The sequence below is a fragment of the Fragaria vesca genome, linkage group LG5 (genome assembly GCF_000184155.1).
Source record: "Fragaria vesca subsp. vesca linkage group LG5, FraVesHawaii_1.0, whole genome shotgun sequence".
NCBI classification, from domain to species: domain Eukaryota; kingdom Viridiplantae; phylum Streptophyta; class Magnoliopsida; order Rosales; family Rosaceae; genus Fragaria; species Fragaria vesca.
In genome coordinates, this window is record NC_020495.1 from 14,437,103 (window position 1) to 14,455,421 (window position 18,319).

At 38.4% G+C, this 18,319-nt stretch overlaps 1 protein-coding gene across 1 annotated transcript; it reads right to left on the reverse strand.

Moving 5' to 3' along the window:
- Positions 1-8,108: 8,108 nt before the first annotated feature.
- LOC101297732 (patellin-3-like) lies at positions 8,109-10,796 on the reverse strand. The gene is made up of 4 exons (XM_004299768.1): positions 9,451-10,796; positions 9,108-9,232; positions 8,849-8,990; positions 8,109-8,746 (listed from the first exon to the last, which is right to left on the reverse strand). Exons 1-4 carry the CDS (start codon positions 10,738-10,740, stop codon positions 8,492-8,494), a joined length of 1,812 nt encoding a protein of 603 aa, XP_004299816.1. The 5' UTR covers positions 10,741-10,796; the 3' UTR covers positions 8,109-8,491.
- Positions 10,797-18,319: the final 7,523 nt, after the last annotated feature.

The window sequence follows — 18,319 nt, forward strand, 5'->3', positions numbered from 1 at the left end:
ATTAAAATGACGTCAAAATGCTTCACGACATTAATTGTTCATTCATGAACCATAGCATGCATATTATTTAAACAAAAGTCCACTCACAACTCTAGGCATAAGCCCGACGAAATCCAAATCGCCACTCCAGAGAGGTTTCCTCGAACCCTGGCACAAATATAAAATTAATTTCCCAACTAAAACTCCAATATTTAAACAAAATAGGCAAAATTAACCGAGAGCCATAACTACGCTCATCATTGCCTAACTTCGATATTCTTAAATCGAAACGATCCGAACTTAAATATCATACTCAGCAGCCGTAATTACAACCTCCCCAAAAATACGACTTAAATCCTACGGCCGGATTCTACATTAATTAACCGCCAAAAATACCACACTTCAGAAATTCATAAACCTATCCAAAACTCATCCAAAAATTCCATAACTCACTTCAACAAACTCCCCTTAATATTCTAAATTTAAAACCCTAAAAATCTTCCAAACAGTGGCGGCGCCGGCAGCGGCGGTCGGAGGCCAATTCCGGCGACCTCCGATTCTTATGAAATTTTGACAGCATCTTCCTCTCATCATGCTCTACAACTTTCCTAACTAGTAAAAACCCAAAATCCAAGCCTAACTAGGTCCAACGAGAAAAAACATCTAAAACACCCTAGAACTTCCACCTCTAATTTCTCCTTACCTAAAGCGAACCGCAGTAAGCCCTTTTAGGGCAAGGTAGCTGGGTGGGAGACCTTCAAAACCGTACCAAGCTTGCCCGGATTGGTGACCGGAGGAGGGAGTTCTGGCGAAGTGAAGCTTTGGACAGTCGGACCTTTCGGGTGGCACCGCTCTCTCACGGCGGAGCTAGGGCTCCTCTCACCGGTCCAGGGAGGTTGCTGGGTTGGAGGTCGACCGAACGCGACCGGTGCGGCGGCGGTTGGTGGCCGGACGGCGGCGGGAGGACGGCCGGAAAACCGGGCAGCGGGAGGAGCTCGGGGGAGAGAGAAAACCGAGAAGAAGGAAAAAAAAAAAAAAAGAGAAGGGAGAAAATGGCTTTGGGCCTCCTCCCCCAAAACCGGTCCAACTTAATACCCGATTTAAAACAAACCCAACTCCAAAAATAAAACACCCCGAAAAATAATACCTGAATAAAAATTACCTTTTACTAGCTAAAATTTACCATTTTTACCGTCGTCATATTTTCCTCCTACGAATAATCCTCCGAGCATAACCGTCCCCGAAACCCCTCTAGGGACCAATTAAACTATAACTTCAATGACGGAGACGGTAAAATTCTTATTATAACCAAGATAGTAAATAATGTAAAAATTTACTGGTCGGGATGTGACACTTATAATACAAGATGATGTCTTGATATTATCTGTTTGTGCTATAAATAGCAGCTGCAGTAAATACAAAGGCTAGGATCAATGATGACTACCATAATGATAATTAAAGATCTATGTATAAAAAGATTGGAAGTATAAGGTGCAAGTTAGCAAGGAAGAATCCACCACAAGAATACGATCAAATCGTAAATATCTATTTGTTTGCAAAAACTTCCAATGAGAACAAAGTAGACAAATGCATATTATGTTGAAAACTACAGATTAAAGGTGTTAAAAATGTGTTTCCTGCGGATACAAGTTGATCAGACAATTGCCTAAATTCTGATAATTGTGTAGTTATTCTCTTCTACCATCCTCCAATTTCTTAGTGGCTACATCAGACAATTGGGTGGAGATACTGAGACACAAATAGCACCACTAAATCATCCATCTCTAATGTAATACCAGAAATATGTATCTAGAACTTACATTTTAAGTAAATCTACAACGTGTACTCCTGTATATCTAATATAGATAATATGTTTGTGTGTGTGTCTGTTGGATCACATTGAACCATAACATTACAACTAAGTCGAGAGAAGCTTACAATTTTCTCATGGGGAGAATACGATGTACTCTTTGAAATATGGAAATTAAGCACGTATATTCCATATCCAGGCTGCAATGTACTCAAGCATATAGAAAGACATAAATCAGATCAAACAAAAATGAAAAAAACAGATCAGAGAAAAAATAAAGGGGTGTACCTTAACTTTGAGAGAGGCAAGAGTCTGGCCCATCTTCAACGTTGGATAATATCTACAACACACCCACATACAGACACTTTAGTCTTTGAGGAACATACAACTTTTATAATTAACAGAAACAGCTGTTGATTCCATCAGCATGGCTATCACAGAAAGATACCATAGGGATATTTTACAATCAACGAACATGAAAATTGGAAAGTGATTAATAAATATTACCAGAAACCCAGAACACAACTACTGGAGTGTAGGGAGGAATACATTTAATTGCTTACATGCACATAATACTCAAGTAAAGACATATTGTAATACCTCGTACCTAAAAGGGTACTGTTCGGGGTTATGAGTTATCGCGGATTTTCTTTATTCGCGCTCGAAGATTTAAATAGTGATTGCTCGAGTTTGTTTTCGAGTTTTTCTGAAAATGGTAAATAGTGGATTTAAAACTCCGAAGTTGTGGTACACGTTTATACGAGCTCACCGGTATGCCCGGATTATTTTCCAGAGCGACAAGCTATGTTCTTTGAATTTATGAATGTTACAGTAAATTTTATTATTGTTCCTTTACCTTAAAGGACCCAAAAAGTTGACTTTTCGTTAAGTCGATAATTTGGGAAAACTTCCTGCATGGAAGTCGTAGAGAACATTAATACGAGTTCGTGGACACGTGGCACGCACAAATCGGAGTTCGTATGAGAAAGTTATGGTCTAAAAACGGAAAGTTACTATTTCGGTAAAGGGATGTAGATATTTTTTTAGAGAAAAGGAGAAGGGTCGAGAAGGTTCGAGAGAGAGGCAGACGGGAGGAAAAAGGGGGAGCTGCTCTGCAGCGACGGAGCTCAGCTCCCTCCTCCATCGTCCGGCCGCCTACCGGTGCAAGGCTGGTATCCACAGGCCCATCTCAACGTCCCTAACTTCCTTGTGATTCCATTTTGAAGAGTGGAGCTCCAGTGAGAGAGAAAAGGAGGACAGAAGGCGATTGGGTTTTCGATCGGAATTCCGATACCAGCGACGGCGGCGAGCGTGACCGGTATTGGCAGCTTGGTCTCGTTCTCCCTGACGTCGTTGTGCTACTGGATTTTCATGGGAAGCTGAGGGGAGAAAGATTCGAAGAAGGGAAACTTTTCTGGGTTTGCCGGCGAGTTCTCGATTCCTGCCACGGCGGCGGGCGTGGATGGTGTTGGTAGCTTTGTCTCGGTCTTGTCGACGTCTCTATGCCTTCAGCTTGCAGAGGTGAGGTCCGGTGAGTGAGAATCGATGTAAAGGAGTGGTTTGAGTTTTCCGGCGAGGGTTCGATGCTTTCTGGCCACCGTCGTTGGCAAGTGAGGTATTAAACATGATCTTATCATCGAACTCTATCTTTCTGTGTAGTTACATTTGAGGTTGGTTGGGATTTGAAGAAGTTGGGTTTTGGGCAGTGGAGGACCGCCGTGTATGCTACTGTACACGGCGGCGTTGATGATGTTTTGGGTTTTGGAGTAGCTATCTTTGATATTGATAGAAGCTTTGGAATATAATCTCCTAGTTTGTTGTAATTGAATTTGAGGCTGTGATTATTGAGATTGATGTGTGGGTTGTTATTTTGGTGAAATGAGAAGGAATGGCAGTAAGGGGGAGGTCGGACTAGCTGCTGCATTCTCGGTCAAGGAATTGAAATTGAGTATTCAGCTGTGTTATGATCAACCTGATATTAAGGAAGGACAAGGAGAAATCGTGGTATTGGAAGAAAGGATGTTAACTCGCACTTTGGATGCTACTGTGTTCTTTATTTGGGTGCCTTGTTAATTAACTGGTGCTATCAAGTTTGGTGTAGTCAATTGAATTATGGATTTTGTGAGTTGTATGATCGTGATGATTTGCATGGTAGTCACTGTGTTGAAAAGCTGATATTAATATTGAATATATAGAGGGAAGATGCTAAGTAAATCGTTGCTGTATAGATCACGATCAGAGCCTGAAGTTGCTTGTATATTACTGTTAGACAGTTATTGGATTTAGTATTATGTTAGGAAAGTTGATGAGTAGTGGTTTTGGGTGTCCATAGAAAAATCAGAGATAGGTTAGTAATTGAAGTGTTGATATGAGTAAGCCTAAAGGTGAATTGGAATGTGACGATGAATTTTAATATGAGCGAGCATGGTATGTAATTAGGAAACTATTGGAGAAAGTGAGAGGAAGTGTGGAATTGAGAACTTGGGTGTCCTTATCAATTTGAGAACTTACACTTATACAAATTCTAGATTCGATACAGTTGTTGTTGAAGGTGGAGAATTAGTATAAAATGTTAAAGTACGAGTGACTTGATCCCTTTAAAAGGGTACGTAGGCAGCCCGATTAATCTTTTGGGTGCAGCCGCAAATTAACAAAATAAATTTTAGGTTCCAAACGCAACAAAAATGTTTGTCATTTTGTTTGATTATGAGATCCTATCTCATTTTCGAATTAGAATTTCCTTATTTATTTTATTCGTTTATATTTTTAACACCTGGTTCAGGGTGTTACACATATCCCCTCCTATTGTATTGCAAAGTTACTACCAATTTGTATCAAAACTCTCATTTCTAATATGAAATGGTTCAAAATCATCATGCTTCTTTTTTTAGAGTTCAGGGACTCACTGGCTGATATGGTATCCATTTGAAAAGAAAGATAGATCAAGTTATAAGTTCATAAGAGTTTCCAACCTTTCTATAACTTTGTCAACAATAGATAGAGAACAGTCAGGTCCGGTTGTGATTTCCCCCAAGCCACATAACCTACTCCCAATTTGCAATCACAAGAGATGAACAACAACAACATTTACATCAAACCAGAAAAAAAAAAAGTCCAAACCTAAACCTCCAAAGAAAGATGAACTTCAACGATCAAACAGTGACCATAAACAAGTTCAAAAACAAACCTCATTTGGTAGAGAAAACATCTATTCCCTAGTTCACCCTCCTTCTCCAAAAACCATCCTGTCCTACAAGTATTCTTCCAAAAGAAACACATATTCAGACCGAAAACAAAACCAATTCCACACACATTTTCGCAAGTTTTCCGACAAAATCAACTCCATACGAGTAATAATACCTTCACAGATATCATCAGCACCGTAACAACAGAAGACCAGATTACAGAAAGAACACTGAAGTTTCATAGACAACCAAAAGAGCAGATCCCGGATATGAAGCATCACAATAATCTTCGATTGATACTGGAACAAGACAAATGCATCAGTTTTCCTCTAATTGAAGATGTGCAAGATTCTAGTTACTATGATCATGGGTGAAAATGATAATCATGTGTACAAGCAACGATCCAACTTCTAAATAGTACAGAGCCCTCACCATCTAAATCTTTTATGACTGTTGCCCATGAATAGAACTAGAACTAGCGCGCAATGTAGCTACCAATGGAAATGCATGAACTGAAATCTGGTTATCTCAGCAAACTTTGTGGGATTAACATCTGGATAGGCAGCTTATTATTTCAATAATGTTAGTGGATTTACATCTACGAGTCTAGATCAAGGAGTGAACATCACAGCTGATATAAAAACTCTAGGGTTCTATTCTCTCTAAACTAATTATTCACATAACTGACAGGTGCAAAGATGATAAAAAACCAGACACATACAAAAGGATATGAAATAGAAACATCTGTTTCTGACTCATGAATTCGAGACGGCAGTTAATCAAATCTAAAAAGCATGAACAGAAACCATACCTCCGGAGAAATGCTATCTGGTTGAATGCAGTTTACAGCTTCAACCCATTAATCAATTCATCGATTTCAAACTAGTGAGCCAAAACGCCTATTTCAATGTCGAAATCGTGCACATCGCTCTACTCCAGCTTCAACCCTTGTTCAGTTAATCGGTTTCAAACTTTCATCCAGCTCCGCCTATTTCGATTTCGAACTTATGGACGAAGCCAATTTTGTTTGCCGCTAATTCGCCCTTTTCACCCCGTCGTCGGTGTTACAAAATGGCTCCTAGCTTTTACCCAGACGCCGTCGACAACGAGGGAAATGGCCATCATCTGAGAAATTCCAACGCTGTCCCTCAAATTTCCTCCCTGCCGATGAAAAGACGCCACGCGTCTAGTGACAACAATGGCGTACAATACTACGGCGTAGTTCAGCGCTTCCCTTGAAAGGGAAAGGTTACAGAAAAACAAAAGGCAGAGAAAAACGGCAGGTAATGTCGTTTTCAAACCAAGAATCTCCAACCAAAACAATAATAATTAACTACCAAGATTTCCATTGTTAAACTTTAACAGCTGCAGGGTTGCCCTGTGATATTTAAATTTGGATGATGGTTACCCTCTTGCGTGATTATAAGTATCTTAAGAGCAATAATCAAATCCAGAATTCCAGATTATAATGTTTATTAAACCAAGGTGGTGGAGAAAATGATTGCAAACCAAACACGGGTCCCGAATCCTAAGAAGGGAATCAATATGATTATAAAGCTGGGAATGAAGACAATCTACAAGCCTTTGCTTTCTGCAAAGTGATTTGCCTAAATTACTGCCTCACCTCTCTGCCTAACTCTTAACTTTTAACTCTTAACAACATGTGTATTAATCCTTGCTTAATTTGGGGTGAGCTTGAAATGTGGTGGGGGGGTGGGGGGGTGGGGGGGGTGGCCCGGCGGCACGGCGGCATTGCATATCTTCATTTCTCTTCTCTTTCTTCTCTTTTGGATGGTATCATTGGTGTTGGTTGTTTCTGAGTATGTATTATTATGTAAGGAGCTTGATTGTGTAGATTCCATGACTAAATTAAGATGGTTTTGAAGTTACGAAACTTTGGATTCATATCATTTCTGTTCTAGTAATGTGCTAGTTGTAATAATTAGTTAGGAAGGTGCAAGTAGGGGTTTGGTATTAGAGATCAATGTTTTCTTCATATTGGGCATAATTTATACAAAATGTCTAGCAAATTTATACATAATTTATCTAAAACCATAAGCTCAGACGACATAAATGACATAAATGAGTAAATGACACATAATAAGGCGAAAATGAACCGAGCAACTAATATGCAATATTTTGATCTAGTCGCATTATCATGCATGTATTCTAATACCGTTAACAAAATTGAAACTCAAAAAAATAGTCCTAAGTGTTTTTCAACACAGAAGATGAGGACTTGAGGTCAAATAAGAGGTACTCTTATTTTGGGCGTTTAATTTAATTGATTGGATCAAAAATAAAAATGAAAAAAAATAATAATAATTTAAGGTCTCTAGTCTTCAATCGATCTTCGCATATGACGATTTGATGACTTACATATTAATAGTACAAGTACATCTTAGTGTGTATAATCCGCTCTGATAGTAAGGAATCCATTACTCCACTCCAAAATGAACAAATACATAGTGCACGTCCATTACTATGCAATAAGCGGGTCATTTTTTGTTTATCATAAGATGACTCCAAATTTAAGTGCTAATATGTTGCGTCTTACACACCAAGGTCCTAAACCTTTCCATAGAAAGCAAACTAATGCAATCCCATAAATGTAAATCAAACCAGTGAAGAGAACACTCCGAACTCAATAATACTGGTGTAGGTGAAAAATATTGTAGACGATAAGGACATACATAGACTCAACTCAACATGAATGAATATCCATTAGTGACCAAAACAAAGACGTTTTCTAGCAATTCAATCTAATATAGTTTATCAAATGGATCTTACTCATCCATGTCGGTATAATTTTCCAAAGACATTAAACTTTTAAATGACACGAACACAAGACACAATTGCCTCAAGCTTATCCAACTAAAGGTAAGACTTCGGCAGCTACATATTATGAGAAAGAACCATTCCAATGGAGGCTTCTATTACGCCTAATTCAAACCTCTAATTCAAAGCCTAATACATCACTTATTACTCCTATGTTCATCCATCTTACCTATAAATAGACTAAAATCTTTCTCCAATATTGAAAAAAACGAAAATGAATTTAATGATAGAAATTGATTGATAAGACCATGGACAACAACGTAAAAATGACCAAACAGATGTAAAGGAAGGGAATGAAGGTACGAACCAAATTTACACAAAGTTTACAGGCAAGAGTATCAGGAATAGAAACAGAGTTTTGTATTGTCCCCATCCCTAAACATATATATACGTCAAATGTTTTCCCCATCAGAAACTCCAAAACAGAATAACAAATATAATTTCTCCCCATACACTAAAACAAATATGAATCTCAGATTTCTTCTTTCAATTAAAAAAAAAAAAAACGAAAATAAATATCAACAACAAAAAGAACAAAAAATTAACCCTGTATTAAAATAGCAAAGAACCCACTGTTTATTCTGCAATACTGCACTTTGTGCTGTCTTGTATTTGATCGGACATGTCGGCCCCCAAGACAGCTAGGAATGAAGAACTAATTCATCAGCATGCTTTTTTCTTAGTCAGAGGCAGGCTTGATCTTGGACCTGTAGAGGAGCTTCTTCTTCTTTGAACTTTGGTTATCAATGGTGAGGACAACCTTCCCTGCCTCCCCGATCTTGTAGCTGTTTGAGATCACTGGCTCATCAGTCGGGGCGACCTTTCTAGTCTTTTGCAATATGATGGTGTAACCATCCTCAGCACTTGGCACAAACTCTGCACCGTAGCTCACATCCCAAGCCACCACTCTCACTTCCCAAACAAGAACACCACTCTGCCAATCCAAGAACATTCCATTAGGATTTCTAGTTTGTCAACAAAATTTAACTGCGACTACAATGTATACAATCAGCCCAAGTATATTAATATGTTATACCTCAGAAACTGGAATTTCGACGGTGTGCTTGCAAGCTGGTTTAACAGTAACCTCAGTGACAGGGTCGGCTGTGGTGAATTCACACTCGCCTTCCTTGCTTAGACCACCATACTGAACTGGCACGTGTTCTGGAGCTATGTATCTGTTTATCATAATTCATTAGCAAAGCAACAAACATAATTATGCACAGTCCTAATTTGAATTTTGAATTAACTCTAAAGCAGACAGAAACAGTGAATAAAAACAGACTGACACTTACTTGAATAGGGTTTCTGCAGTTTTGGATGGACCAGCAAACACAAACTTGCTCTTGGTCCTCTGGGTCAGGAAGGGGCTGATCATTCTATTGAAGGCAAGATACCACCATGGCACATTGATAAACACCTTCAAATCCAAAATCCCAATACCCAATTAGCTATAATTGAACAAGAATTAAATCAACACCTCCAAAACCCCAACACCCTCAAACTAAAATTAGCTATAATTGAACAAGAAATCATTCAACACCTTCAAAACTTCAAAATAGCCATAATTGAACAAGAAATCAATTAATTAACCAAACTCAAACTAGGCGACAATCCAAGAAGCAAGATATTAAGTACCTGTTTGGCAACGAACTCAGGGTAGTTGTCCTGAAGCAATTGAAGGGCCTGGTTGGTGACCTGGTTGTGCTCCCTCTTGAACAGTCCGGGAGAGCTTTTGAGATCGTTGACCTGAACGATGGTGGAGATTCCGGTAGGGTTGAAGTCGAATTTCCTGATGCTCTTCTCCAAGAACTGGATCCTCCACTTGATGAACTTGGACCGTTTCTCTTCATCAGTAAAAGTGTTCTGGTACAGCTCTTTGTTTTGGAACTCACCAAACACGTTGTAGCACACAGAGTGTCCTTCCTTGTCCACACCGTGAGTGAACACCACCTTGTCCCAGTGGCTTCCAAGGTCCTCCTCCAGCAGAGCATCGATCCCGAACTCCTTGCGCCACCTGACCGTGTTCTTGATCATGGTGAAGGCATCCTTCACCTTGTAGTCCCTAGCCCTCAGGAACTTAAGCAGAATGACGTCGCTGCGCTCGTCACCGAGGATCGGAATTCCGAATATGTAGACCTCCTCAGGCTCCACCGAAGGAGCCGGGGCTTCTTCCGCTTCTGTCTTCGGCTCCTCCGCCGGAGTCGCCTCGACTGCCGGCTCAGCTTCTTTAGCTGGCTCCTCAGTCGCCGCCTCCGGAGCAGGGACTACAGCAACTATAGTCTCCTCAATAGCCTCTACAGTCTTGGCGCCGTCATCGTCAACTTTAGCAACAGCCTCAACCACCTCGGCCACAACCACGGTCTCCTCTGGCTTCACTTCCTCGGCCTTGCAAGCTTCTTGAGCTTCTTCAGTTTTGACCTCCTCAGTTTTTGGTGGCTCTGCTTCACAAACAGGGGCAGGGGCCTCCTCAGCTTTTGGTGGCTCTGCTTCACAAACAGGGGCAGGGGCCTCAGGCTCGGCAGCTTTCTCCTCCTCCTTCTTCTCTTCCTCCACGGCCGGCTTCTCCTCCTCCTTAACCGGCGGCGGAGTTGGTGGAGCAGTGAACTCGTGCTTGTTGAGAGCTTCCTGGATCAACTGCTTGAGCTCGTCGAGAGCCTTCTTCTGCGGCTCAGGCAACTCACCAACGACGTAGCTCTCTTCCTTGAACGAAACCGACTGAGCTACGATTTTAGGATCAATCTCCTCCTCGGCCTTGGCAGGCTCCTCAACAACCCCCGCAGGCTTCTCCGGTGCCGCCTCGGGCTCCGGTACAGCTTCCTTCTCGGTGACAGACTTCTCGGCAGGCGGGGCATCCGACTCCACCACCGCCACCTCACACGGCGCCTCTACGGCAGAGGCAGCAGGCTTCTCGTGTTCCTCAGCCATGTATAACGGCGAGAGAGAGAGAGAGAGAGTAGTTTTAGAGAGAGAGAGAGAGAGAGAGAGAGATCGAGGGAGGGCTTAAAATGAGAGGGATGGAGGAAGAAGTGGGAGGTTTGAAGTAGAAGAAGAAGAAGGAGAAGAAGAAGGAAATGGTGGTTGATGTTGTCTATGGAGCGAACCAGTCTGTCAGACCGGTTTGCCAGCTAAGTACTAACGCACCCCTCCACTTCTATCCTTCGTGGGGTCCACCACCACTCCTCTTCTTTCTCTCTCCTTTCTTCCATCTCTATCTCTCCTTCTCTCTGTTTCATATCGAACCATGTACTTTGCCAACAATATCACTGTCACCCCCTCTGCCCTGCTCTCAGATTTTTACATTTTTATTTTTATTTTGGATAATTTATTGTTTGTGTCTTATGGGGGTGATGTCATAATAAATGGGAAAAAGTCTTTTGGTTTATCTACTGGTGAAGCTAATAGGACAGCACTCAACTACTAAGAATTGATTTAGCGAAAGTTATTTCACAAACTCGTTCTTCTTAATGTGACGTCCAAAAGCATGTCTTTAAATTCTATATTGTGAATGTTGCGTAGATTTTGTCTGTATCAAACCCACCTAAGAAGTAATTAGAGAGGGGGAAAAAAAAAAAACGTAACATGTTCTCTCTCTCTCTCTTCTCGTGCGAGAGGTTTCTCGACGACAGTTAGGTCAGACTAGCAGTGGCTTTGCATCTTCGATTGAGAGACGGATCTCTTCCTCTCTCTCTCGTCAAAAACCTGTGGGAGTGACGGCGAGCATGCTTGATGGTCCTCTCTATATACATGTTTCAACGGTTTTCCTGCTGCTTCTGTTGGGGAGCTTGTTGGCGGCATCGATACTTGCCTGGTGAACTGGATCTTGTTTCGTGTTGAACAAAAGACGAAGTTGAAGGCTTTGGTTTCTGGTGGTGATAGAGAGATTAATGGTGGTTGGAAGGACGGTTGTTTCCATCCAATGGTTATCAAAGGCAGTAATATTGAGGGTGAGGCATCGATGAGTGAGCCTTGCGTGATGATTCAGGATGGGGTTTATGCGACGGTGACGCCGACATTTGGATCAATGATGAATGGAAACTTGGAGATTTTTTCTTCTTCCTCACATCGTCATTGTGGTTGATGGTGGAGTGCTGGGAGGGCTACATCACCTCCTTGGTTGGGCCGTTGATGGTGGGTCTCACAATGTTGGGGCGACAACAGTGATTTCAGGGTGGGGTGCCGACGACACTGCACGTTGGTTGATGGCGACTAGGGTTTCCATCAGGGTGACATTAGCTGGGCTTTGCTGGGCTTGAGTTGTTATTTTGTTTTTTAATTTTATTTCTTTTTTGGGTTCATATATTTTTTCACAAAAAGATATTAGACCTTTTATTATCTTGCCTTGAGCGAGAGAGAGATCACAAAAGAAATAGAGACTCGGTAGTCTCTTAATTGGGACTTATATTTTATTAGTCGGGCTCTATAATTTCTTTGTTTTGGGCTTCATACAAGAAGGTGGGTGTACTAGAAGATTGCTAGTATAGTTTGCTCTTTTTTGGGTGGATTTGTAGTAGTTTCTACGGAACGGTTCTTTCTGTCGCCCTCAGTGAGGGTGATCATTTTTGTACTGCTTGCTAAGCTAATAAAGGATGACCTCTTTTGAATAAAAAAAAAAAAATTGTGACTAAATCTAAATCTCTTGGTTTAACACGGATAATGACAAATTTTATTGAAAAATTATATATTTCATCAACAAATCTTGAATTTGATACATAATCGCACATGAGTCTGGCACTCATTCGACCGTTGCCCTTCTTTCAATTCATGTGTTCTTATTTTGAAAATTCAAGAAAAGCTTGTAAGTTGTAAATAAGAGAAGAAAAAAAACAAAACAAGACAAATAATTGAAACCGACATAAGGAGCAAGTGCCACTAACATTACCAAATAATAAGCCTATAATTAGAACTTTAAAGTGAAATATTTTTTCTATTTGAAGAAAATGGTTGTTATATTAACAATACGAAATTACGGAAAATAGAATATTATCAAGTTGAATGTAGACTCTAAATCATTAGCTGAAAATTTGATGTTTTCTAGAATAGTAAAATTTAAAATTGAAGGAGTGTGGTAGAAAAAATTGCCAGATAAGGGATGTCTTGTCTTTTGCACATGCAAGGGAAGATTTGGAATGCCACTAAATCCCCAATTTGTGGAAAAAGTTGGTAGAGGGGGAGGACTTATTTGATGCCTAGTGTCTTTTAAATAAAAATTAGAAATCCAAATCCTAAATTAACAGATAAGACCAATGCCCATATTGGCTGTCACAATGATTCAATTATGTCATATCATTTTAGTTTTTTTTTTAAAGAAAATAATTTCAATGAAATAAAAAAATGGTCAAAAAGCCGTCGCTTTATTTATTTTTTGTTCAAAGCAAAATAAAACCAATGGGCCTCGCAAACCCGAGAAGAGGGCGCATGAGATTTTATGAAAAACCGCTCTGCACGTTTCAATGGCAAAAATAAGAGAGAGTGACAGAGCTGTCAAGGAGAATAAGAACCAACCAACCGGGGCCAAAAGAGGGAGAGAAACCGAGGCGGGTCGTTGCCAGGTGCCGCGCGGTCAGCTAGTCTGCTTGGAACAGGCTGTCGTAGGATCATCTGAAGGGGTTTTTATCTTTGAACCTTGACAACATCGAAGCCGGCCGCAAAGAGCCAGGTCGAGGGTGTGGGGCGATTTTTGTCTTTTTGGTATTTTTTGGCTGTGAGATTGTGGGGTCTTCCTTTTTCTGTGGGACCCGGGTGCTATCAGTTTTGTTTCTAAAAGCAAGCCAAAGCTGTTGGCCGGTTGTTCTTTGCTGTCCCTTTCTTTCCGTTTGAATTTTAAAATGGAAACCTATTTCTGCCTTTTTCATTTTTTTTTTCTCTTGAATTTTTTTCCTTCTCTCTTCGAGGCTTTTTCACGTTTTCAACCGATTTTTTATATTTAAAACGAAAGAATTTTTTGATTTGAACCTCCGTGTTGTTCACCTTGTTCGTATAAAGTTAATGTTCCTAACATGTAAGATGAGTTTCAACGGAGCGGATTTAGTGCACCATTGTTCCCTCCCTGTGGATCCCAGATGTATTAACAGATAAGCCAAACGGCCAAACGGGGTTAGCCACCAAAAAAATTCAAACCACAGTAAAAACTCAGGACTGCATCTCCCAAAACCAATCCTCTCCACACTTGCCTCCCAAGTTCAACCCAGGATAATGTCGAAACCCAGGATAATATGAAGACTGGTAATCGACGGCGGGGTGATAACGGCTGCGTCAGCGGAGGTGATAACGAAAAAGTGATCGGAGGTCCCCCGAGAGTCGCCGATGAAGGGGGGAGGGGCCGACGAGGCAGACGTGCAGAGAAACTGTGAGTGAAATGGGGAGGAAGAGAGGGAGCGGCCGAGCGGCGGAGGGTGGACGAACCCATTAAAATTGCTTGATCTGATCGGCTTGCTTATGAACGGCGGTTTTGATTTCGTCGGCTCTCTTGGAAGCCTCGGCGGCCAACTCGCGGGATCGATTGGTGCTCTTGGAGACAAAGCCGAATATTTTGGCGGAGGCGGTTAACTCTGATTTCTTGGCTTCTTCTTCGGCGAAGCACTTGGTCTTTTCCACGTATCTTCCATTGTTTGATCTCAGATTTGGATTTGGATTTGGATTTGGATTTGATGTTTGTCTCTGTCCTTATTAATCGCTACTACAGTACTCTGTTTGTTAAGGATTGGCAGAGAAAGGTTGTGAAGCTAAGAACACGTGTTGTTAATGGCATGAAGGACAGTAAGCCACATACCAATTATGGAGAAGTTTGAACCGCTGGGTCACTTTGTTTTGTTTAACCATCATTTTTATAATTAACCGTCTTTTAAATTATTAATTTTTAAATAATTGAGAAATTTTAAATACACACCTCTAATATCTTAATACACACTCCTTATTTAATACACATTCTATCAAGTTTTTCATTTCAGTATTATACATAATACACATCACAAACTGCCTCAAATGTCCTTAATTTATGAAATATTCCGTTATTTAATATAATTAATATATATTTACTATTTGGTACCTCTTTTTACATATTATTTCGTCTAATTTTTGTTAGAAATTTTTGGTTATCATCGTTCAATTTATAATCAAATGATTATTGTTATATCCCAACTCCAAATCACCAATACAAGTTTTCAAAATTCACAAGCTAGTACAACTGTAGAAGTGCAGTAGCTAGTAAACATAGATAGCTAGTTATTCGATAAAACATGTCATGATAAAGATGCTGCAATATTTGACAATATGATCTTCAAGATCAAACTAAAGCTGATAAAGATGCAGTACTTGACAATATGATCTGTAAGATCAAACTAAAACTGATACGGATAAAAAAAATTAAAAAATTAAAAAGACAACCCAAATGAATTGTGGAGAAGAATCGGGGTTAGAGGAGAAGACGTGATTTCGACAATTTTAGGGTAGAAGACGTTTGAAAGAATACTTCTAGCGTGTAAATTTTTTTTTTTTTTTTTTTTTTTTTTTTAATTAATAGATGTATGTTTTGGTCATTTAGCTTACCCATAAAATCTTAATAGAAACATAAAATAATAGGGATGTGTATTAAGAGATTAAGGGTGTGTATTTAAAATTATCCGATTTTTTTTTAACTCGCTTGTCAAATATAATTTGCAAATTTAACAAGATGATTACACTAATAATGAAGCGTGTAATTTTAAAAATAATAAGATAAATGTAAATAATATCATTGACGTAGAGTTTTTTGAATAAAAGAATAAGAGTAAATTTTACCGTGTTGATCAAGACATATATATCATCAAAATATATGATTCTTCTACCATTACCGTATTTTACAATACCGATCACATCCAATGGTCGATTTTCAACATTTTATTTGCTAGATATAGTTGGTTCACAAGGATGTACACTTGCTTATATCCCACTAATCAAATTAATACCACATTAGTAGACACATTGTGTTCTAATGACTAAAATTCATAAAATAAAAATTCAACCGTCCAATGTGATAAGTTTAAACCGTCCAATGTGATAAGTAAACTTAAATATTGCTATGAAAAAAAATTCACTTATTTTCGTTAATGTTTGGGTCTCGATCGACTTGGTCAACCCCAAATCAACATCACTTATTACACGAAAACACTTTAACATATCCCTTTGTGACTTATTTTGGTTGATTCTTCTACCTATACGTTCTCACATAGATGAGATGCAACAACCCATATAAAAATTTGGAGAAATTTACCTTCTGACTATAAGGCTCTCCATATGGAAGCATAAGGGTAAACAAAGTTGATCACCTTGATCGGGGTCCAAATATTATCGAAAATATGTAAATTTTTTACCGTAACGTCTTTCACTATACCGATAACATCCAACGGCCAATTTTTCAAAATTTTATTTGCTAGATATAGTTGGTTCAAAATGATGTACCCTTGCATATAACTCACTAAACAAGTTATACCACAATAGTAGGTATGTTGTGGTTCCAAACTTCCAATGACTAAAATTAACAAAATGAAAATTTGACCGTCTGATGTGATAAATATACTTAAATATGCCTATGAAAAAAAATTCACTTATTTTCGTTAACGTTGGTGTCTGACGCCACGTTCACTTGTAAGTATACTTAAATATACTTATATGATCTGACGCCACATGATCATTTTTAGAATGTCTATGCATTAAATATTCAAATTTATATCAATATTATGGATTGCAATAATGTCTTGACTGTGAAAAATTGATTATACATAAACGTATACATTTGACTTAGTTCGGATTTAAGGAAGAATTTTGTGCAATTCGGTATATATTGAAATTAAACTTATTTTGATATAATTTAAGTATTCAATGAATAGTGAAAGTTATAGTTATATATAAATTTTCCCTATATACATTAATATTTTCCTTAAAACATAGACCATGTTACTCTTTCTAATATATTGTTAGGTTTGATGAGGCCACTAAAAATCCATTGATATACTATTTCATTAATGAATGAATTACTCTTTCATAAAAAAATAATAATAAAAAGACATAGAGACCACATTAGTAGAAAGAAAGAGAATTTGTATGGTTGCAACGCAAAAGAAGGAAAGGAAAACAAATTGCAAACTACTACTTATGCATTATACACTCAGTAATATATATAATGTCAAAAATAGACTCGATTTGTTATCTTTTCACATCGGTCAAGAAGATCAAGGTTCAAAATGCATTAGCTGATAATTAAGTTGCATGTGCCATTTGTATAACTAGAAATCTTGGCTAAAAGAAAAAGAATTACATGCACATCCATTCTAAGTTCCCAACTATGCTTCCTATCAAACTAGTTAAATTGTTTGCAACGAGAAGAAAAAGATTACATTAATAGATAGAAACTCTTTTTATACATAAATTACATGAATCATCAAACCCAAATGTACACCCATGTATATCGCAAGTAAATCTTTGACAGAAAAAAAGAAGAAGATATATTGCCATGTCAATCAAGTAAGCGAGATTTGTTTATTTATTTTTGAAGTTCATTGAGGAAATAAAAAGAGACTAAAAAGAGGATCTAGCTAAAAGAATTAAAATATGAGCCGGGAAGTTTTAGAATTAATTGCCCATTAAATATTTACCATAGCCTTAAATGCATGTTTTTACCATGTTGATTAGATTTTTTTTGTTTCAGTTTATATTAACGGTGTTAACATCGGTGTTAGTGTCATATAGTTGACTGTATTAAATGAATGATTGTGATTGGCTAACAACTATGGGTTCACATGCACCTTAGTGCATAGAAGAACTTTCGGAGTTTCAATAAGTCCACAGTTATTTATTTATAAAATTAAGATAATTATTGGATACTAGTCAAACATTAAGAATGCAGTTTATATCTGATGTCTAACTAAGTTAGGTTTCTTAGATTTTGGAAAATCGAGTTTAGAGTGAACGGTCACGTGTAGATCTAAATTACGACTATATCTTGATTCGAAGCAATGTCTCTGCCGATGTTGTTTTGTGATGTTTTTGTCATTGCGTCCAGGGACGGAGCTATACTTGGGTCTGAAGTGGTCCAGACCCCCCCTTAAGATTATGGAACATTTAAGTTTTGGCCTTAATTTAGCTAGTTAGTATTAAATGTAGGCTTAAATCTCTCATTAATCTATCATTCATGAAAATTATTGAACCCCCTTAAAATTTCACAAACTAATTAGTTTTGGACAAATCAAGAAAGATAAACCCATATTAAGAAAGAAAATTATTAAATTGATGAGTCTTTATATCTTTATATCTTAGCAATCAAAATAGATAAAACATTTGATTACTTTTATTTAGTAGATGGTAAATTAATGAATATACTAAAGAAAAAAAGTGAAGTAACAAATTAATAAACTATTATTTTCTCACTTGTACATTTTCATTGTTTTGTATAAGTTTAGGAGATGCATAAAATAAAGGTTTGCTCTCAATGAATAAGAACATCTTCAACAAGGAAAAAAGCACAACATTT

Bases quoted from the DNA above. Each gene is read 5' to 3' on its own strand.
- LOC101297732 (XM_004299768.1), bottom strand. From the start codon at position 10,740: ATGGCTGAGGAACACGAGAAGCCTGCTGCCTCTGCCGTAGAGGCGCCG. The intron at 9,233-9,450 runs GTACTTAATATC...TTGGATTTGAAG, and splicing joins CTGAGTTCGTTGCCAAACAG to GTGTTTATCAATGTGCCATG. The intron at 8,991-9,107 runs GTAAGTGTCAGT...TATGATAAACAG, and splicing joins ACTGCAGAAACCCTATTCAA to ATACATAGCTCCAGAACACG.